Source organism: Triticum dicoccoides, chromosome 4B (genome assembly GCF_002162155.2).
Source record: "Triticum dicoccoides isolate Atlit2015 ecotype Zavitan chromosome 4B, WEW_v2.0, whole genome shotgun sequence".
NCBI classification, from domain to species: Eukaryota; Viridiplantae; Streptophyta; class Magnoliopsida; order Poales; family Poaceae; genus Triticum; species Triticum dicoccoides.
The window spans coordinates 640,887,140-640,910,088 of record NC_041387.1 but is presented as its reverse complement, the minus strand read 5'-3'; the positions used below and the strand labels follow the sequence as shown (position 1 = coordinate 640,910,088).

Below are 22,949 nucleotides of genomic sequence, written 5' to 3'. Positions count from 1 at the left end.
AAACCGCTTCCGCCATCAACCACTAGAAACCATTTGTTGTACTCACAGGCCAGAATGGTCTTGTACTAGATATTTTGTTTTCTGCTTGGAATTTCTGTATCAAGTTGGAGCCTCATCAGCTAACAGTAATCCTGGGGCTGATGAGCACGAAGGTCTTTTCTGGAAATTTATTACCCGGAAAACCGGTCGTGACACTTGTTACGATGATTTTCAACTTCACTCTGAAATTCTTTGAACTTTTCAAATGTTTCAGATTTATGCTTCATTAAGTAGATATACCCGTATCTGCTTAAATCATCTATGAAGGTGAGAAAATAACGATATCCGCCACGAGCTTCAACATTCATCGGACCACATACATCTGTATGTATGATTTCCAACAAATCTGTTGCTCTCTCCATAGAACCGGAGAATGGTGTTTTAGTCATCTTGCCCATGAGGCACGGTTCGCAAATACCAAGTGATTCATAATCAAGTGGTTCCAAAAGTCCATCTGTATGGAGTTTCTTCACGTGCTTTACACCGATATGACCTAAACGGCAGTGCCACAAATAAGTTGCACTATCATTATCAACTCTGCATCTTTTGGCTTCGACATTATGAATATGTGTATCACTACTGTCGAGATTTAATAAGAATAGACCACTCTTCAAGGGTGCATGACCATAAAAGATATTACTCATATAAATAGAACAACCATTATTCTCTGATTTAAATGAATAACCGTCTCGCATCAAACAAGATCCAGATATAATATTCATGCTCAACGCTGGCACCAAATAACAATTATTTAGGTCTAAAACTAATCTCGAAGATAGATGTAGAGGTAGCGTGCCGACCGCGATCACATTAACTTTGGAACCGTTTCCCACGCGCATCATCACCTCGTCCTTGGCCAGTGCTCGCTTATTCCGTAGTCCCTGTTTCGAGTTGCAAATATTAGCAACAGAACCAGTATCAAATACCCAGGTGCTACTGCGAGCTCTAGTAAGGTACACATCAATAACATGTATATCATATATACCTTTGTTCACCTTGCCATCCTTCTTATCCGCCAAATACTTGGGGCAGTTCCACTTCCAGTGACCAGCTTGCTTGCAGTAGAAGCACTCAGTTTCAGGATTAGGTCCAGACTTGGGTTTCTTCTCTTGAGCAGCAACTTGCTTGCTGTTCTTCTTAAAGTTCCCCTTCTTCTTCCCTTTGCCCTTTTTCTTGAAACTAGTGGTCTTGTTGACCATCAACACTTGATGCTCCTTCTTGATTTCTACCTCCGCAGCTTTTAGCATTGCGAAGAGCTCGGGAAGTGTCTTGTTCATCCCTTGCATATTATAGTTCATCACGAAGCTCTTATAGCTTGGTGGCAGTGATTGGAGAATTCTGTCAATGACACTATCATCCGGAAGATTAACTCCCAGTTGAATCAAGTGATTATTATACCCAGACATTTTGAGTATATGCTCACTGACAGAACTATTCTCCTCCATCTTGCAGCTATAGAACTTATTGGAGACTTCAATACTCTCAATCTGGGCATTTGCTTGAAATATCAACTTCAACTCCTGGAACATCTCATATGCTCCATGACATTCAAAACATCGTTGAAGACCCGGTTCTAAGCCGTAAAGCATGGCACACTGAACTATAGAGTAGTCATCAGCTTTGCTCTGCCAGACGTTCACAACTTCTGGCGTTGCTCCTGCAGCAGGCCTGGCACCCAGCGGTGCTTCCAGGACGTAATTCTTCTGTGCAGCAATGAGGATAATCCTCAAGTTATGGACCCAGTCCGTGTAATTGCTACCATCATCTTTCAACTTTGTTTTCTCAAGGAACGCATTGAAATTCAACGGAACAACAGCATGAGCCATCTATCTACAACAAACATAGATAAGCAAAATACTATCAGGTGCTAAGTTCATGATAAATTTAAGTTCAATTAATCATATTATTTAAGAACTCCCACTTAGACAGACATCTCTCTAGTCATCTAAGTGAACACGTGATCCAAATCAACTAAACCATAACCGATCATCACGTGAGATGGAGTAGTTTTCAATGGTGAACATCACTATGTTGATCATATCTACTATATGATTCATGCTCGACCTTTCGCTCTCCGTGCTCTAAGGCCATATCTGCATATGCTAGGCTCGTCAAGTTTAACCTGAGTATTCTGCGTGTGCAAAACTGGCTTGCACCCGTTGTAGATGGACGTAGAGCTTATCACACCCGATCATCACGTGGTGTCTGGGCACTACGAACTTTTCGCAACGGTGCATACTCAGGGAGAACACTTCTTGATAATTTTTAGTGAGAGATCATCTTAAAATGCTACCGTCAATCAAATCAAGATAAGATGCATAAAGGATAAACATCACATGCAATCAATATAAGTGATATGATATGGCCATCATCATCTTGTGCTTGTGATCTCCATCTCCGAAGCACCATCATGATCACCATCGTCACCGGCGCGACACCTTGATCTCCATCGTAGCATCGTTGTCGTCTCGCTAACTATTGCTTCTACGACTATCGCTACCGCTTAGTGATAAAGTAAAGCAATTACATGGCGTTTGCATTTCATACAATAAAGCGACAACCATATGGCTCCTGCCAGTTGCCGATAACTCGGTTACAAAACATGATCATCTCATACAATAAAATATAGCATCACGTCTTAACCATATCATATCACAACATGCCCTGCAAAAACAAGTTAGACGTCCTCTACTTTGTTGTTGCAAGTTTTACGTGGCTGCTACGGGCTGAGCAAGAACCGTTCTTACCTACGCATCAAAACCACAACGATAGTTTGTCAAGTTGGTGCTATTTTAACCTTTGAAAGGACCGGGCGTAGCCATACTCGGTTCAACTAAAGTGAGAGAGACAGACACCGGCCAGTCACCTTTAAGCAACGAGTGCTCGCAGCGGTGAAACCAGTCTCGCGTAAGCGTACCCGTAATGTCGGTCCGGGCCGCTTCATCTCACAATACCGCTGAACCAAAGTATGACATGCTGGTAAGCAGTATGACTTGTATCACCCACAACTCACTTGTGTTCTACTCGTGCATATAACATCGACGCATAAAACCTGGCTTGGATGCCACTGTTGGGGAACGTAGTAATTTCAAATTTTTTCCTACGCACACGCGAGATCATGGTGATGCATAGCAACGAGAGGGGAGAGTGTGTCCACGTACCCTCGTAGACCGAAAGCGTAAGCGTTATGACAACGCGGTTGATGTAGTCGTATGTCTTCACGATCCGACCGATCCAAGTACCGAACGTACGGCACCTCCGTGTTCTGCACACGTTCAGCTCGATGACGATCCCCGGACTCCGATCCAGCAGGGTGTCGGGGATGAGTTCCGTCAGCACGACGGCGTGGTGACGATGATGATGCTCTACCGGCGCAGGGCTTTGCCTAAACTCCGCGACGATACGACCGAGGTGGAATATGGTGGAGGGGGGCACCGCACACGGCTAAGGAACGATCCGTAGATCAATTTGTGTGTACCTTTATAATCTCGAATTATGCCAACTCAACATATACTTTTGGAGACACCTGTAGAGTACCTTTATAATCACCCAGTTACGTTGTGACGTTTGGTAGCACACAAAGTGTTCTTCCGGTAAACGGGAGTTGCATAATCTCATAGTTGCAGGAACTTTGTATAAGTCATGAAGAAAGCAATAGCAACATACTAAACGATCAAGTGCTATGCTAACGGAATGGGTCAAGTCAATCACATCATTCTCCTAATGATGTGATCCCATTGATCAAATGACAACACATGTCTATGGTTAGGAAACATAACCACCTTTGATCAATGAGCTAGTCAAGTAGAGGCATACTAGTGACATTATGTTTGTCTATGTATTCACACATGTATCATGTTTCCGGTTAATACAATTCTAGCATGAATAATAAACATTTATCATGATATGAGGAAATAAATAATAACTTTATTATTGCCTCTAGGTCATATTTCCTTCACTTCTTTGGTGCCTCGTAAGGCGCAGGGACCAGCATCTTCGTTAGAACAGGTCCGGCCGGTTCCTCCAACAGCAGGGCCAGACAATGTGTCCGCTCCACCTTCTTTATCCATCCCTGAGGTCACGACGAAACACGATTAAAATGTCTCCCTCATGACATGACAACTGAAGCATGGATGGACAGGGCATGGTTGTAACTTATCGGGCTTGCAGAATGGGATAATTGATACCCCCGGTCCTCGGCGGAGTCCGGCCACGATTTGCCGGACTTGAAGAACACCTTCCAGATATCCTTGTGGGAGGAATCATAGAGCTCCCGAAGGGTTTGGTGCTCGGTCGGGTCGAACTCCCACAAAGTGCAGGCTCGACGCTGGCAAGGGAGAGTCAGGCAAACTAGCATCACCTGGACTACGTCGATGAGTTTGACGTCCTTGTCAACCACGCTCTGAATGCGCGTCTGGAGCAGTGACAGCTCATCGGACAAGGACCAGTTCGAGCCCTTCTTGGGCTAGGACGTGAGCCGCAGTGGAGCTCCGGATCTAAACTCAGGAGCTGCAACCCACTTTTTGCCGCGTGGTTCGGTGATATAAAACCACTGCTGCTGCCACTCCTTGACGGAGTCATTCAAGGTGCCCTTCGGCCAAACGGCCTTGGGCATCTTGCTCACCATGGCGCCGCCGCACTCAGAGTGTTCGCCACTCACCACCTTGAGCTTCACATTGAAAATCTTCAGCCACAGGCCGAAGTGAGGCGGAATCCGGAGAAAGGCCTCACACACGATGTTGAACGTCGAGATATTGAGAAAAGAGTTGGGGGAAAGATCATGAAAATCAATCCCATAGTAATACATGACTCCACGAACAAAATGGGTGGAGGGGAAACCCGAGCCCGCGGACGAAGTGGGGAAGGAACACGACTCTCTCGTGAGGCTCCGGAGTGGGGACGACCTGTCCCGCTGGTGGGAGATGGTGGCCGATCTTCTTGGCCAGATACCCGGCTTCCCGGAGCTTCTTGATATCCTTCTCCCGGACGGTAGAGGCCATCCATCTGCCTCCTGCTCCGGATCCGGACATCTTTGGAAAACTTCTCTTCGATGGAAAAGAAGAGTGTTTGGGCGTTAGGGCTCGAACAGAGGGGAATGAGCTAGCGGAAGGAGAAGGCGTGGGTAAAGAGAAAGAGACCTTATCTCTTTATAGGGGCGGTAAATGCTTTTTGCGCCTCCCCACTTGCCTGGTGGAACCCGTTCGACTCCCACTCGCCGCGATTAGCGATGCGGTTGGATTAGCCATACCCGTATTGATGAGAATCCCGTGATAAGGGGACACGATCTTTGCTTCGACAAGACGTGCCAAGGAAACCGCCTCCCAATATACACTGAGGCTGGATGTGGGAAAACGGTTCGGATAATGACCCGACCTTGATGACATGTCAAGCTGTCTAGAAAGTTGCTAGCAGATTGCATTTGTGAAATATCATTCTCTCTATGGTGATATGTGAGGATCATTTTGCGGATCCGGACACGGTTGAAGTGTTCGATAATTACCTTGGAGTATTCGGAGAAGGAACCCGCCTTGCAATGCCGTAGACAAGACTGCGCGCCGGACTCATCGTCATTGAAGCCTGGCTCAGGGGCTACTGAGGGAGTCCTGGATTAGGGGGTATCCGGACAACTGGACTGTATACATCGTCTGGACTATTGAAGCGTGAAGATACGAGACTCAAGACTTCGGCCCCGTGCTGGATGGGACTCTCCTTTGCGTGGAAGGCAAGCTTGGCGATCCAGATATTGTGTTTCCTTCCTTGTAACCGACTCCGTGTAAACCCTAGCCCTCTCCGGTGTCTATATAAACCGGAGAGGTTGGTCCTTAGAAGGACGATCACAATTACAATCATACCATCATAAGCTAGCTCTTAGGGTTTAGCCTCTACGATCTCGTGGTAGATCTACTCTTGTACTACCCATATCTTCAATATTAATCAAGCAGGAAGTAGGGTTTTACCTCCATCGAGAGGGCCCGAACCTGGGTAAACATCGTGTCCCTCGCTTCCTGTAACCATCATCCTAGACGCACAGATCGGGACCCCTACCCGAGATCCGCCGGTTTTGACACCGACAGGCTTGCCCCCCAAGCAAGGGGGGCGCCCCCTCTAGGGTTCCCCCCCAACCCTAGGCGCATGGGCCCAAGGGGGTATGCGCCCAACCCTCCAAGTGCTGGTTCCCTTCCCACTACAGCCCATGAGGCCCTTCGAGAGAGGTGGCCCCTCCCGGTGGACCCCCGGAACCCCTCCGGTGGCCCCGATACAATACCGGTATGCCCCCGAACTTTTCCGATGACCGTATGACAACTTCCCATATATAAATCTTCACCTCCGGACCATTCCAGAACTCCTCGTGATGTCTAGGATCTCATCCGCGACTCCGAACAACATTCGGTAATCACTTACAAGTCTTCCTAATAACCCTAGTGGCATCAAACCTTAAGTGTGTAGACCCTACGGGTTCAGGATTCACGAAGACATGACCGAGACATCTCTCCGGCCAATAACCAACAGCGGAATCTGGATACCCATGTTGGCTCCCACATGTTCCACGATGATCTCATCGGATGAACCAGGATGTCGAGGATTCAAGTAATCCCGTATACAATTCCCTTTGTCAATCGGTACGTTACTTGCCCGAGATCCGATCGTCGGTATCCCAATACCTTGTTCAATCTTGTTACCGGCAAGTCACTTTACTCGTTATATAATGCATGATCCCGTGACTAACCACTTAGTCACATTGAGCTTATTATGATGATGCATTACCGAGTGGGCCCAGAGATACCTCTCCGTCATACAGAGTGACAAATCCCAGTCTCGATTCGTGCCAACCCAACATACACTTTCAGAGATACCTGTAGTGCACCTTTAATAGTCACCCAGTTACGTTGTGACGTTTGGTACACCCAAAGCACTCCTACGGTATCCGGGAGTTACACAATCTCATGGTCTAAGGAACTGATACTTGACATTTAGAAAAGCTTTAGCAAACGAACTACACGATCTTGTGCTATGCTTAGGATTGGGTCTTGTCCATCACATCATTCTCCTAATGATGTGATCTCGTTATCAATGACATCCAATGTCCATAGTCAGGAAACCATGACCATCTGTTGATCAACGAGCTAGTCAACTAGAGGCTCACTAGGGACATGTTGTGGTCTATGTATTCACACATGTATCACTGTTTCCGGTTAATACAATTATAGCATGAATAACAGAAAATTATCATGAACAAGGAAATATAATAACAATCATTTTATTATTGCCTCTAGGGCATATTTCCAACACTTGCTGGGTTGTGCCCACCTCGGTGGCCTCCCGTACCGCTTCTTCGCCCTATAAATACCTTAATGTTCCAAAAACCCTAGGGGAGTCGATGAAACACAATTCCAGTCGCCGCAAGTTCCAGAACCACGAGATCCAATCTAGACACCATCACAGAGGGGTTTCATCATCCTCATTGGTGCCTCCCCGATGATGTGTGAGTAGTTCATTGTAGACCTATGGGTCCGTAGGCAGTAGCTAGATGGCTTCTTCTCTCTTTTTGATTCTCAATACAATGGTCTTTTGGAGATCTATTTGATGTAACTCTTTTTGCGGTGTGTTTGTTGGGATATGATGAACTTTGAGTTTATGATCAGATCTATATCCATGAAAGTTATTTGAGTTTTTGGATCTCTTTTATGCATGATTACTTATAGCCTCATATTTTTTGTTCGAATATTTTGTTTAGTTAGGCCGACTAGATCGATTTTTCTTGCCATGGGAAGAGGTGCTTTGTGATGGGTTCGATCGTGCGGTGTTCTTTCCCGTGACAGAAGGGCAGCAAGACACGCATGTATCGTTGCTATTAAGGATAACAAGATGGGGTCTATTCCTACATGAATAGATCTTGTCTACATCATGTCATCGTTCTTATTGCATTACTCCATTTCTCCATGAACTTAATACACTAGATGCAAGCTGGATAGCGGTCAATGTGTGGAGTAATAGTAGTAGATGCAGACATGATTCAGTTTACTAATCTTGGACGTGATGCCTATATAATGATCATTGTCTGGATATCGTCATAATTATTTGAGGTTTTATCAGTAGCCCAACAGTAATTTGTTTATCCACCGTGTGCTATTTCTTGAGAGAAGCCACTAGTGAAATCTACGGCCCCCGGGTCTAATCTTCATCATATTTGCTTTTCGATTTATTATTTGTCACTTTTATTTTTAGATCTGTTATTTCAAAAACCCAAAAATACCTTGCTGCACTTTTTATTTGCATCTTTTATTTCGCATTTTATCAAGATCTATTTATCCAATCTATCACATTTTTATCCCGTCAACTTGACAATTTTTGGCGCCGTTACCCGTAAGAGGGATTGCCAACCCCTCATAAGCGTCGGGTTACAAGTATTTGTTCTTTGTGTGCATGTACCGTTTACATAGTGTTGCTTAGTTCTCCTACTGGATAGATATTGGGCTGTTGTTTCATGTCCTAAAAATGTTCCGTGCCCTATTATAGGGCTATTGTTAGAGATGCTCTAACCAAGAAAGTGCTCTTTTGATCCCAAGCGCACATGCTCCCTCATGAATAGTAAAATCGAAAAAACAGTAAAAAAAATAAAAAAAATCAGATTTTTTTTGTGATAAACATTGATGAAAGTTTTCATTGCGTGCAAAAAATTGTGATAAAATGACATTTGTGGAAATGTGGGAAAAAAATCAATCCAAATTCGAAGCATCGATTTTGTTTTTTCCAACATTTCCACGAATGTCATTTCGTCACAATTTTTTGCGTGCAACGAAAAACATTCATCAATGTTTATCACAAAATAATTCATATTTTTTTTTGGATCTTTTTACTATTTTTTAGATTTTACTGTTCATGGGATAGTTTGTGAGCTCGGGTGCAAAAACTTCACGTCCCTCGAACCATCCAACCACATGTTGGTTCGCATCAAAATGAACTTGTAGTATTAGTTTGTGGTAACCTGTTTCGAAATGCCCCTTTCCCCTAGGAGCTTTAGTGTGCGCTGAACACTACTGTTCCATTTCAAGTGAATGTTGCCAAATACTACTCTTTTAGACACTAACACGAAAATGGTAAATAATAATAATAATTTAATCTTAGATTTTTAAAATGTACTCATGATAGAGACAAATGCTCCCCAGTGAAGAATTGGATATTCACAAATTGCTGTGCAATCGTAGTACCGTTGTAGTGTGCATGATTTTTGTTATTACTTGAGAGCTGCCAGAGATAGCTAGCACACAAATTTTTACGTCATTGCCTTTTTTTTTGAGAATATCAGTAAATCCTATTCCATGCTAAGCCACGAGTGTGTGCAAGTGTGATAATGCATTTTGGTGGCCGGGCTCCGTGGAGCCCGGTATTTTTTTTCTTTGGAAAATGGTACTTTTTGTATCTAAATAAGTGAGTTCTGAATTTTGTGTACAGGTATATACAGATGTGTTGATGTGTTGCAAATTTTTAGAAGAATATGGATCTATACACGGCATATATAAAAAAAGACTATTGCATGAAGCAAAATGGGCCTGTATTTTGTTGTTTTTGGGCCGGAATTATGTCTTGTTTGTCTAGCCTAAAATTTACTTTATTATTTTATTAAACTCAACTATACCTAGAGAACATGAATTTGCTTTTGCAGTTTTTTTTGGAACCTTTTGAAACTTTTAAGTGGCAGTTTCAATTTTGGCAACATACGAGGACTTAAAACACCGTTATTGTGGAATTGTCCCTAACGACATGAAGTTTTTTTTGCGAGAAACGAAATGAAGTGTTCCCTGTATGGGTCGGCACATGACGTGTTTTTTCTTCTACTTTCCAATTTTACTTGTTTCTTTTTGTTTTTCTCATTTTTATATTTTCTTTCATGTTTTCTATTTTCTTAATACATGGATCTTGTATGGGTCGGCCGTCGCATCCTAACATTTCCGGCCCGAGGCCTTGGCATAGCCCAACTCGAGCAACCATCTCGGTGTGTCTCTCGTCTCACCACGAGCCGGAGAGACGGCGTGGAGGAGAGAGAGAGAGAGAGATCATCCAAAACCCCAATCCCCGCACGCCGCAGCCACCACCCCGGCGAGCCACCCACCGCCACCGCCGCCGCCGGAGTCCCGCCCCCGCCCCGCCCCGCCCCGCCCGGATTCGCCGCTCCTCCAGGTTGCTTCCGCCCGCCCCTCACAGATTCCTCCCCACTCCCTCCCTCGGCCCCTCCCCGTAACCTCGTTCCTCTCCGCCAACCGCGCTCGACGCTCGACGCGGCGCGGGCCTCCCGCCGCCAGGGCAAGGCTCGGGGCGGGCGCGCGTGGTTATCTCACGCCATTCTGACATCCACGCATGGTGGCACCGACCGCTCTCCGCGCCCCGCTCCTCTGATTATGCTCCTGATAATTTAGGATCTCGCTGTTTCCGACGAGGTTGCTGCTCCGAGGGGCAGGATGAGCAGCAGAGCGCAGCAGGGCGAAAAGGGCTCCTCCGAGTCAGCCGCCCGCACGCGGCCTCTGAGCATCCATGAGATCTTGCTGCGGCGGGAGAAGAAGGCCCTCGCAGAGGCTAAGAAGGCCGCCGCGGAAGCTAAGAAGGCCAGGGAAGAGCTCCAGGGCAAGGATAAGGGTAAACCTAACCACTCGGAGCCGGGAAGAGGGCACAAGAGCAGAAAGGATCTCAAGGATATGCCTGCCGAGGGTTCCAAAAAGGAGGAGAGTGTTAGAGATGCGACAAGGGAGGACTCCAAGAAGGATGATGTGCGACGTGCGTCTAAGGAGGGTTCCAGAAAGGAGAGCATTAGAGATGCACCCTCCAAGAAGGATGATGTGAGGCATGCATCTAAGGAGGGTTCCAAAAAGGAGAGCATTAGAGACGCACCAAAGGATGTCTCCAAGAAGGAAAACTTGAAAGAGAGGCCAAAACATGGCTCCAAGCTGGATGAATTGAAAGATACACCAAAGGTTCCAAGGAAGGATGACCACAGAGATGCACCAAACAAGGGCTCCAAGAAAGAGAGGTCCTCTGTAAGAGATGATAGTCAGTCAGCTGGCAAAGACAAAGATGCTCATAATTCACTTAAACATAGCACAAGCATGAGAGGCCGGCCTGCTGAAAGCAAGGATGGAAACCATGGTGAAATCAGAGCAAGAAATGGTGATGCGACAAGATCTGAGTCTCTAAAGGGACCGGGGAAGAGATGGAATGGCGAACCTGTTCACAATGATAGAATCATGGAGAGGAGCGACAAGCTCCGGAATGAAGCAAAAAGGAAAATCCATAGTTTTGATGAGGAAAAGCCTTCATATGTTGATCGACCGGTGCTCAAGAAACATGATTCCGCGCGATTCCGAGTTTCCAAACACTATGACATAAATGATGCAAGGAGAGAGTACGGAAAACCATACCGTGAAGAGCCCAGGTCAAAAAGGAGAAGGTCAAGAAGCAGGGATCATGATCAAGGAAGACGTGACAGATCTCTCTCATTATCCCCAAGGGAACAAAGGCGTAGCTACCATGGAAATGATCATGACAATTATCCTCCTGGAAGGAAGTATGCTGAAAACGACAGGTACAGAACATCTGATAATGTTGGACAAGGTGGTGGGTCTTACCAGAGATATGAAAGTCGGCTTGGTGGCTACTCACCAAGGAAAAGGAAAACAGTGCCACAAGACGAACAATTGACTACCACGATTACCCCACCAGTCATTCGATCACCAGAAAAGAAACCAGCCACGTGGGATCAGCCTCCCACAGCAGCAGACCAATCTAATTTCCTCACCAATTTGCAGCCAATTGTTAGTCAAACCTCTTCTGTTTCAGTCAGTTTTAGCGCACCAAAGCAGAACCCTGCTACTGCGCTTGACACTATATTGTCGGGGAATAGTTCGTCTATTGATTCTGTCCAGCTAACACAAGCAACACGCCCACTTAGGAGGTTGCACATAGAGAATTTAACTAGTTCAGCTTCAGAGGATATGTTGCTTGGTTGCTTGAATGACTTCTTGCTGTCATCGGGTGTTAACCGTATCCAGAGGTCTAAACAACCATGCCTCAGTTGCACGGTGAGTGATCTACCATCTGGTTGTTCATACTACTTTGCCACATTTTCTTTGTAACATTTATCCACATCCTATGCTCCTTCAATGCAGATAAATAAGGAAAAACGCCAGGCATTTGTTGAATTTCTTACACCAGAGGATGCAACAGCAGCTCTTTCTTTCGATGGAAGATCTTTCAATGGGTCTACTCTGAGAATTAGACGCCCCAAAGAATATATTGAAATGGCAGTAAGATCTCCATACCTTTCGCATCTCTTCTTCTCAATTGATGGTTTTACCTTTTCCATTAATTGCTTGGGTGTTAGTTTGATCTAGATGATTCTCTATTTTAAATGTTTCAAGTGGTATCTGCTGCAAGAATTTGCCAGCTGTTTCATTTCCCCCTTCCACTTGGAACCTATTAGTTTAGAAAATTGCGACTTGGCAAGGCATTTATTGCTTCTGTTCTAGATTATCTTTCAATAATTACTTCTTCCTTTAATATATACTGTCGTGTGGGCTGAGGAAACATCTTATTACTATTACGATTTAATAGTAACCATTCTTCATACTGGGCCGTTGGTGCTCTAAATGATTATGAATCTGGTTATGTACAGTATAACATACTGAACATATTTTTAGGATACAAGACCATCATTGTTGTTCTACTGTGGTTCTGTTTCTTGCTTGTGCTGCATGACCTATGAGCTTTGGATTGAAGAATTCATTCTGCATGTAAATGATTAGGTGTGTTATTGTTTATGTTCCTGATTCTACTCGCCCTCATACGGGCAGGCTACTGATTGCTTGAATTAGTTTATATTCAAACCTTCTACGTGTTCTCCTAGTTTTATATTTAATACATGCCATATCTGATTCCTTCAAGTGTTGGCAGTTTTTAACATTTCAGAGGCTTCCTGCATGTTTGGAATTTATTTTGCAGCTAAATGACTTGCCTCAACTTGCACATGCTCTTTCCATTTTATGCTTGGATACCTTTCTTAATTGCTAAGCACTAGCATTTCAAGCACCACCCTTGTACTAAATGATATAATATCATAATTCATAGGGAAGAAGCTCTTTGATCCTCTCGTACATTCTATCACTCAAGAATTGTCTAACCACCAAATGGCTCAGTAATGAAATCATAGCAAAAACAACATCATGCCATTTCGTAGTTGCTCTTTGCTTTCAGTTTTTTGCAATTTCAACATTGTAGTGCCTTGTCAGTAATTTGTGTATTATCAGAATGCTATGATTAATGTTGTTATGGTGAACTCCTGATCCAGTGCTCTTATCAACTATTCCAAGTAAGAATTACTGATTAATATGGTTATTGAGTATCATATTCATTTCTTTTTGCATGTTTAACCCTTAGATATGCATGTTTTCTTATATCTCTTGTATGCAAAAGTAGCTGAGAGTAGTTATTTCAGATTTACTCATGGTGCAGAAATTATTTATAGTTGCTGGTTTGGATTTACTCATCACATATATTTGTATCCTTTGGGAAGTTTTTGTCTGATGGGCATGTTGGAATCTCTTAAATAGGGTATTTTAATTGGGTGTGTCATAATTCACGTTCAGGATCGTGAAGCAAAGGAATTGTAAAGCAGGCTTCCAGATATAGTGCCTGTATTGCGTGACTGCCACTTCTTTCAAAATCCATTGGTTGCTGATTACAGTGCTGGCAGAATGCCTATGGTGGTCAGTTCATGGAAAAATAGGAAGACAGTTTGTACAGCATGGTTGAAGTAAATATATTCTTAGCGAAGATTTGAGCATGATGATCGTTAATCATAATCATCCAATCCTGGTTCCAAACATTTATGATCTTAATTCATGACAATATGAATGGATTGTGGTATCATGAGCTGTCAATATTTTAATTACTCTGCATATAGTTTAGTGTGACATTTAAACTTGCTATGCTCTTGTTCACCGTACCATGTTTCTGCTCAGCATATTTCCTGGCCCAGATGATGGCATATTTAGCCCCTCTACTTTGTCCGGTTTAGTTTGGAATCTTTACTCTCAAAAGGACCCAATAACTCTCTGTTTGTACAACTGATTTAGTTTTTTAGATAAGCTGCCCTTTATTTGAAACAATGATTAAGCTGACAATATCCTGGATACATCCAGGAACACTAAAGCCGGTAGACCAAAGATCAGAGAGCTTGCTCAACCTTGCCAACAAATGAGCCACCTTATTTGCAGAACGACTAACATGAACAAAACTATAGAACTAAAACGTTTCGACAACGACTTGATTTCAGCAACAATGGCACCCACTTGAGACCGATCTCTTTCTCTTAATCAGTATAACTGATATAGTTAGTTCTCATAATCACGACTGAAAGTTTTTATGGCAAACTGCTGCAACTGAGATGTAAGTGGTGGGATAGTTTGTAGGTTACATGCAAGTGCAATTTGGCTTTGGGTAGGTTGTTGGCCTTCTCATTTCTCCCTAATGCCTTCTCTGCTCCTCACTAATATAAGTCTTGTCCAACACTACAGTGCAAGAAGGGTAGATACAAAAAGGAAACTCCAATCTATCTGGATGACATGTAAGCAAGAAGAGAAAGGAAACTAATAAATCCAGAATCAAACTCAAAGTTCAAGCTGGACTACTTTTGAGCACCTGGAACCATGTGACGAATACCAAATGTTTCTCTTGAAAACTTAGCCATCACACTTTAGAACTCTTCCCATTCTGCTGCATAGGGTCACCCGTCACCCTAATTGCAATGATTGGCTGCTTGGGCATGGTTTTTCTCCAAGTTTAATTTCGTGGGGTCGAGGATCAGTTATGTCAGCCCACAGAGGTTTTGTGGCTAGATGCCATGCGATGTGTTTTTTAGCCTGATGGTAGATTACAAAACCGTATCAGCATTTGCTAATGCCAGCTTGAATTGAACTGGGGGATACAATCAGGTGAATAGTCCTTCTAAGGACTGAGTTATAGAAGGACCAAATATACCCAAGTTAATAAGAAACTGATCTGTTTGGCCTATGTAGAATACAGGGAGCAAGGTGAGCCCAGGACCCAGAGGCAACTAAAGAGACTAAATATGCCATAATCCCCTTATTTTTAAATTCCCTTTTAGCCGTCTCATTGTTAGAAAACTATGTAGTAAGATGTAAAAACATTTGTCTAATGGAATTTAACCTGCATCCAGTGTGATTTTGATGTTATAGCCGCACCTGTGATTTTGTTGTTCAGAGGGTCTCGGTTAATCTTGTTTTCTAATGCACTTTTCTACTATGCTTATGAATTCAGATGTCTATAAAGTTGAATTGTTGCAATGGTTATATTCACATTTTTAAGTTTTCTGCGTGGACATTCTTTGGTATACTTGCTGTTTGCACCATTTGACCTATTTGAGTATTGGGAAGGGCAAACTGTCCATGGTGTCAATAATGACATTACTATCTACTCATTTAGCGATATGTTTGCCATTAACGTACAAAGGAACCAAATTTGATCAACAACAATTGTGTTATAATATGAGTTTCTGCTTTCCTTGTCCAAGACTATTGCTGGCATACTTTTTTTAGATTTCATTGAGTATATTTGAGAAAATTATATATATTGGTTGGCCCACAAGTTAAGTCTGGCTTGTTGAACTGGACAGCAGAATTATATCACTGAATGCAAAACATCACTCTTACATAAAAGCGACCCTGAGAGTATTTAACGAGAAACCACATCTGTTTTTATTTGAATGCTATAAACCGCTGTGTTTTTGCTATCGTGTTTTTAGTGTGAATTGGCTATTGTATATGATTTCTATAGCTTTGAAGTAGATTATGGTTTCTGAGACCTTTGTTTATTGCACTTTTAATGTTATAACACACTGTTTGTTCTCTGCAGCATGTTGCTCAAAAGAAGCCCGTGGAAGAAGAGATTAAAGAAGCATCTGATGTTGTTGCAGATTCACCACACAAGGTAACTTGCAGGGTTAGAGATGCTTCTTTCTATTTTCAACTCATCAGAATATGAGCGATTGTATTTACAAAGAGAAATGTGGCTAGAAATGTTTTCATATTTTTTCCTTGTTGATATCATACTCCCATCCCCAGATATATATGATAAAAGTAGGGTGGCTTGTTCAAATTCGTTGAGCACAAGAAGATTCGACCAATAATTATTTAGCCTTCTCATGTGCTGGTCTACCTTTAATTTTGCAGATTTTCATTGCTGGTATTTCTGGTGTTCTTTCATCTGAGATGGTAATACAATTGTGTCCATCAGTATATTGTCCGTCATATGTTGCTCTGCAAAGAGCCGTCCGTTGAAGCATATGTTCCTGACATTTAGTATGCCTTTCCCATTCTTTCAGCTCGTGGAAATTGTTAGTTCATTTGGCCAGTTAGCTGCATACCACTTTGTTTGTAATGAGGACCTTGGTGGGCGATGTGCATTTCTTGAGGTATGGAACTCCTGTTGCATCCAAACTAAGGCTTGTGATATGAATATAAAATCATCATACTTATCTGTGACCAATTTGGTGGAACAGTATATTGATCACTCCATTACAAACAAGGCATGTGCTGGCCTCAATGGGATGAAGCTTGGTGGGTGCATCCTAACTGCTGTTCAGGTTTTTCCCAATCCTCTCGAGGTGCAACCATTTTCATGCCCATTCATATAGTGTCATGTATCCATTTCATTATTTGTATCGAGTCATATGCTGCTCCATTGAATTCCAGGTTCGCAATGAAGCTTCCCCATTTTATGGTATTCCTGATAGTGCCAAAGCGCTTCTTGAAGAACCAACAAATGTCCTGCAGCTAAAAAATGTGGTATGCCACAGTTATGTCCCTGCTTGATTATGGTTCCTGTAAAATAAATTGCTCTTTTCACATCAAAACCATTGGTTACCTATTTTTCTCCCTACTAGATTGACACTGCCGCTATCATACCAACCAAAAAATTTGTTTCCACCTGTGAGCTATTCAACAAGCCATGAATGAATTAAAATAATACAGCAGTACTCTATTCTCTCACTAATCTGTGATATTGTTGTAGTTAAAAAACACGAGTATCAACCCATTTTTCACATCCTGAAGGTTGTACACTTGTGAAGTGTTGATGAACGTGCTATTTATGTAGTTTGACCAAGAAGAGTTTTTGGCACTTTCAAAACCTGAGCTGGAGGAAATATTGGAAGACGTACGCATGGAGTGTGCAAGGTATACCATTCTGTTACTTTCATGTTTTACTCATTGTCGTGGCTAGTAGCTTACATTATGCACGAGATTGGCAGGTTTGGAGCAGTCAAATCCATAAATATTGTAGAGTATCCTGCTAGCAGTGACAGCATTACTGAGGATGTCCTTGAGCCCAAAGATGAGCCTGTAAAGCTTGAGCCCACTGAATGTCGTGTTAATGATAACTGTGTGGAGACTGGAACAGATTGCTCTTTACCAAGTAGGAGCATAGTAGTTCCGTCCAACCCTATGGAAATTACAGGTGCTGAGTGCCAGGATCACAAAGAGCTTGACACACTTCGTGAATGTGATGGGTCTGCGGCGGCAGATCAGTATACCGACCTAGATGACATCCATGCTAGAGCTGCTGGCCCCACAGTGGATCAACAAACAGAGACCGACCATATGGATTCTGTGCAGGCTGATCAAGATGCTACTGCAGTGGGTGACTTCCATGCTAGAGCTGCTGGCCCCACAGTGGATCAACAAACAAAGACCGATCATATGGATTCTGTGCAGGCTGATCAAGATGCTGCTGCAGTGGGTGACATCCATGCTAGAGCTGCTGGCCCCACAGTGGATCAACAAACAGAAGCCGATCATATGGATTTTACGCAGGCTGATCAAGATGCTATTGCAGTGGATGACATCCATGCTAGAGCTGCTGACCCCACAGTGGATCAACAAACAGAGGCTGATCATATGGATCCTCTGCAGGCCGATCAAGATGCTACTTCAGTGGGCGACATCCAAGCTAGGGCTGCTGGCCCCAGAGTGGATCAACAAACGGAGGCTGATCATGTGGATTCTTTGCAGGCTGAGCAAGATGCTACTGCAGTGGGTGACATCAATGCTAAAGCTGCTGGCCCCACAGTGGATCAAGAAATGGAGGCTGATCATATGGATTCTACGCAGGCTGATCAAGATGGTACTGCAGTGGACTACATCCAAGGTAGGGCTGCTGACATGGATTCTACACAAACTGATCAAGATGCTTCTGCAGTGGGTGAAGATAGTTTAGGAGAAGGACATGCAGGCCCAACAACTTTGGAGGCCTGTGCTTCTACTACACCCGGAGATGTGGTGGTGACATCCGAAACTGAGAAGGAGCAACAAAGCGCTGATGATGTGAGTGAAAGTGGTGCAGAAAAACAACCTGTGGCTGACACCAGAGACGTTGCTCCAGTTTCAGACACCGTCGTGCTGGAAGCTGGCTCTATACTGGTGGAGTTCATGCGGAAGGAGGCTGCATGCATGGCCGCACATTCCTTGCATGGGCGCAGCTTCGGCGACAGGACCGTGTCTGCTGGATACGCCCCTCATGATCTCTACCTGCAGAGGTACCCGAGGTGATTTCCGCCACGACGGTGATGTTCCGATCCGATGACACCTGATGCTTGTGGCTGTAACAGAAACACATAGGGCAGGTCTTGTAGTTTTGATGTTTTGGATGGGTCAGTCAAGTAGCTTGGGATCAAGATGATGTACCGTTAGTTGGGAGGTAATCTAGTAGGAGACCCATAGCAGAAGCACTTTTGGGCTGAAGACAATGGGATAACCACTGGCCGTTAGCATTTTTGTTGTGAACTTTTGATACCTATATTTTTGCAGCGAGGGGAAAGAACCTGAACATCATTCCCTTGTTATCGTTGCTGTTGATTTGGGTTACATTACATGGGTGGGTGTGAGGCTCTTTTATAATTATATATGAAAAAACAGACACTTATACTCCCCCTCCCCCATCCATTTTGTTCAGCAATGTTATCAATCGAAATGGTAATTTCCATTGCCCATTTTAGGCAGGATGCATCCTTGGTATTTGTATTGAACAGGTGGAACTTCATATTTGCTATTTGTATTGAATTTGCGCATCTCAATGCACGCGTCGAGTTTTGTGAGCCCGTTAATTGCAGTCTTCAATTTTTTTGGATAGTAGGCAGCTCATTCAACTTGACTGAAATATCACTTGTGAAGAATGTCAAAATATACATACACGCCAACGGACTTCAAATATCGTATTACATAGGTTGATGAGAGAAAATGAGAGCTTTACTGATGTCGAGTGACAAGAACATGTGGCCTGGATGGATGCTATGATAAACCAAGAATACAAGCTTCCGACCCTGGGTCAGCGTAGGCGACGAATAACTTAGGACCCAAATACACCCCGCAAAAAGAAAAAGAAAATATCTGGCAGCTCCCAGCGACCGTTTCAGCCAGTTCGCCAGGGGGCAAGCAAGCTAGCGCGGACCCTCCTCCATTCACCCAAAGGCCCAGTTAACTTTAATTTCTTTTTGCCATGCTTAATTTTTTTTTGAAGTGTGATCTAGAAAAATGAAATTGCCATGCTAAACTTTAAAACCGCCATCCTCTAAATATAAAATTCCATGAACAAAAAATGAACATAAATTCATAAATGCCATGCTTTGGAAATATCAAAATGCTATCTCTTCATAATAAAAAATGCCATATCTTAATAATAAAAAAAATTCCATCTCATAATTAAAAAAAATGCCATCTCTTAATAATAAAAATTGCCATATCTTAATAATAAAAATGCCATGTACGATACCAAACTTGACATGTGCAAAAAGTATATTTAAATCGCAATGAGACATCTTTCGAAAATTTATAAAATGCCATGTAAATAAAATATTGCCTTGTGCCTGAGGAAAAAATACACATAAATCAATCAATGGTGAAAAAAAAAAACCCCGTCAGAGGGGCTGGGATTCAAACACATGTCTCCCATGTGCAAGCTCGCGCGCCTAGCCAGTGTGGTGTGTGGGGGTGTTTTGAAAAGAGAAAAATTCACTCACGGCCCCTAAACTTAAATCCGTGCTCACTCTGGTACCTTATACCCGAAATATGGTCTTAATTTGTCATGGGGTTCACATATGGTCCAAAATACGATTTTCTCTATGTATCGGCTGATTTGACAATGGTCAAATAGATCCACTTGCACGCTGACGGCCACGTCGTCTTATCACTGGAATACGCAGGTTCCCATGTTGGACGAGACTTGCCTTCTCCCCACGCGTGTGTCCATCCATCCTCGCGCGTACGTGGCTTGATTTGATTAAAACAAAAAAAAATGCCCGGCTTCATCCCTTAACATCAGGGGGGAAGAGGAGATGATTAGATTAAAAAAACAATCAATGATGAAGTGGGAGCACGGATGGAAGCATGAGGAGGGAGCAGGCAAGCCGGATCCTCCCATGTTCTTTTTCTAGCCCGGCGCCGGCAAAGCAGCAGCAATGCGGGGCCGACGCCGTGCTCGACATGCTCACCGCAAAGAAGCCGCTGCCATCGAGGGGCTGGCTGCTGCTGTCCGTCATGGAGGCGCCCCCCTGCTGCAGAACCTGCCCGTGGCCGGGCCGCTCCTGCCCTGGCGCAACCCCCCACCGGTGGGAACCAGATCCTCTACCGTGCCAGAAGGCACGTCAGAGGTGCCGTGCCTTCGTGCTTTCCAGCAAAAGAGCGGACCGGGCCTGTAGCCTAGGAGCAGAACGGCCCATCTAATCAGCCTGCTATTTTGAATGAGTTTCTGTTTATTTTCAGCAGCTTGACAACGTTTCCCCTAAAAAAAGCAACTTGACAACGTTTGTCTAAAACAACAACTTGAGAACGGGAGCATCACTAGTTTGTTGAACGGGAGCAAGTCCTTTTTATGAGGAAAATTTCCATCCTATTCATTATTTTGGTTGTTGAATGACGAGCAGATCATGCACAACTGCCCTTGCCGTCCTTCTCACGGAAGGACTGGTTAAAGACGTAGTACGGATCGAGCCGAAGCTGTCCTCCTTTGGTGGCAGTCCGGGCATGGCACGGACCGCCCAATTCTGCTCTCGGGCAAGGGGGCGCGTGTTGCTCCACTGTCGTTTCTTCATAATGCGGGCGCCGATGGCTCCTCCTTTGCGGCCACCCGCGTCGCCTCATCAGCCACCATTTCCGCCACGATACGGGCCTCGACGGCCCTTATCCTCTCCCTCCCATGGCGGGCTGCCCGTTCCCGATGGAACTCATAATCTGCCCAGACAGATCCGTTGCTGGGACCGCGATGATCCTGACCCACAGGACCCAAGTGCCCCTTGAGCCGACGCTATGGAGTCGCGCCAGACAGATCCGTGCATCGACTGGGCGCTGTCCTCCCGGGAGCGGTGGAGTGCAATGTGTATCGGCATTGCCTGCAACCCGCACGGGATGACACCCCAGTCAGATCCGCTGCTCGGGTGCGCCCATATCCTCTATGCAGTAATGTTGTCGTATAAGGGCATCTTCAACACTGACCCTCAAATTCGCTCCGGCATCTTCTGTCCATGGATAGGGGACCAGTCTGCGGACACAGATGTGGGAGCCGTCCATCTAACGTTGTCCGCATACATTTCAACGACCTTTTGAACTAACAGGACGAAATTCATGCAAACACGACGGATTGCATTAAAATTTAGACATAACTTATATAAAAGGTCAATATTTCGACAGTTTAACTAATAAATTAAAAATAAATCATAAACTCTATACGAGACAACAACCTCGTACGCATGGCAACACCGCCGCCTCTAAGGTATGGGTGCAGCCACGCCTTCCTTATGGCTGATGGCAGTTCCGCGACGGCTTGGCGGCGGATGCGACGGGACAGCGAGTCGGGCCCGTTAATGCACACGTTCCGGCTGTACGTCGGTGGCGATGCTCGTCCTTCACGCGGCGTTTCAATCTACGCTTCTCTTCATTAGCAGCCATCGCTGTTCGGTGCACTGGTTTGGGTCCTTAGTACGCCAATTTTTTCACTACTACGACAACAAGTTTTGTTTGGCTCCAACAAGGGAGCGGCGATGACGGTGGTGTGCCTTCGGCTCGCTCTGTTGCTTGTAGTCGTTGTTGGGTGGTCTTAGGACATGAATTTATTCTGTTCTAGTATTCCTTATACAGGCATGACAAATGATGAATAGGTTGGAAATTTTCCCCATAAAAACAACTCTTGCTCCCGTTCAACAAACTAGTGATGCTCCCGTTCTCAAGCTGTTATTTTAACAAACGTTATCAAGTTGTTTTTTTGGTGGGAACGTTGTCAAGCTGCTGAAAATAAACAGAAAACTCAATCAAAATAGCATGCTCATTAATTGGGCCGTTCTGCTGGTAGGCTACAGGCCCGGTGCGCTGTTTTGCTGCAAAGCACGAAGGCACGGCACCTCTGACGTGCCTTCTGGCACGGTAGAGGATCTGGTTCCCCACCGGTGCACGCGCTCGACACGCCCTCTTTGAGCGGCGACGATGGAGCAGGAGATGTCCAAGGAGGAGCTGCGGAGGAAGGAGCAGAGCATCGGCGAGCTCGCGGGATTCATTGCCGCCGGCTACGGCGGGTGCCTGTACCGTGCCGGGTCAGCTCAGGTGGATAGACCCCACCCCGCCCCGCTCCTGGACCTCGCCGTCGGGGCCTACAACGGGTAGGCGCGCGGGATCCGACGATGGAGGGGGCCCGGGCGGTTCCCGACGGACCTGGTCCAGGGCGCGTTCGGCTCCCTCGTCTCGGCGACGGCTTCACCTGCGCGCTCGGGAGTCGGGACCGGCTCCTCCTCCGCGGTCTGCTGCTGGGGACGCGTGGCAGCGCCGTGCAGGCGGCCTTCGCCAACGCCTCTGTCTCGTCAC

At 44.8% G+C, this 22,949-nt stretch overlaps 1 protein-coding gene across 2 annotated transcripts; it reads left to right on the top strand.

Annotated features, from left to right (window-relative positions):
- The first annotated feature begins 10,208 nt into the window (after window positions 1–10,208).
- LOC119291965 lies at window positions 10,209–19,102 on the top strand. 2 transcript variants are annotated; one of them, XM_037570774.1, is made up of 9 exons: window positions 10,209–12,110; window positions 12,198–12,335; window positions 15,961–16,035; window positions 16,278–16,319; window positions 16,430–16,519; window positions 16,607–16,690; window positions 16,800–16,892; window positions 17,203–17,282; window positions 17,357–19,102. In XM_037570774.1, exons 1-9 carry the CDS (start codon window positions 10,497–10,499, stop codon window positions 18,651–18,653), a joined length of 3,513 nt encoding a protein of 1,170 aa, XP_037426671.1. In that variant the 5' UTR covers window positions 10,209–10,496; the 3' UTR covers window positions 18,654–19,102. The 2 variants fall into 2 exon arrangements, with proteins under 2 accessions (XP_037426671.1, XP_037426670.1); XM_037570773.1 differs by having other exon boundaries at window positions 10,210–12,110; window positions 16,607–16,711.
- Window positions 19,103–22,949: the final 3,847 nt, after the last annotated feature.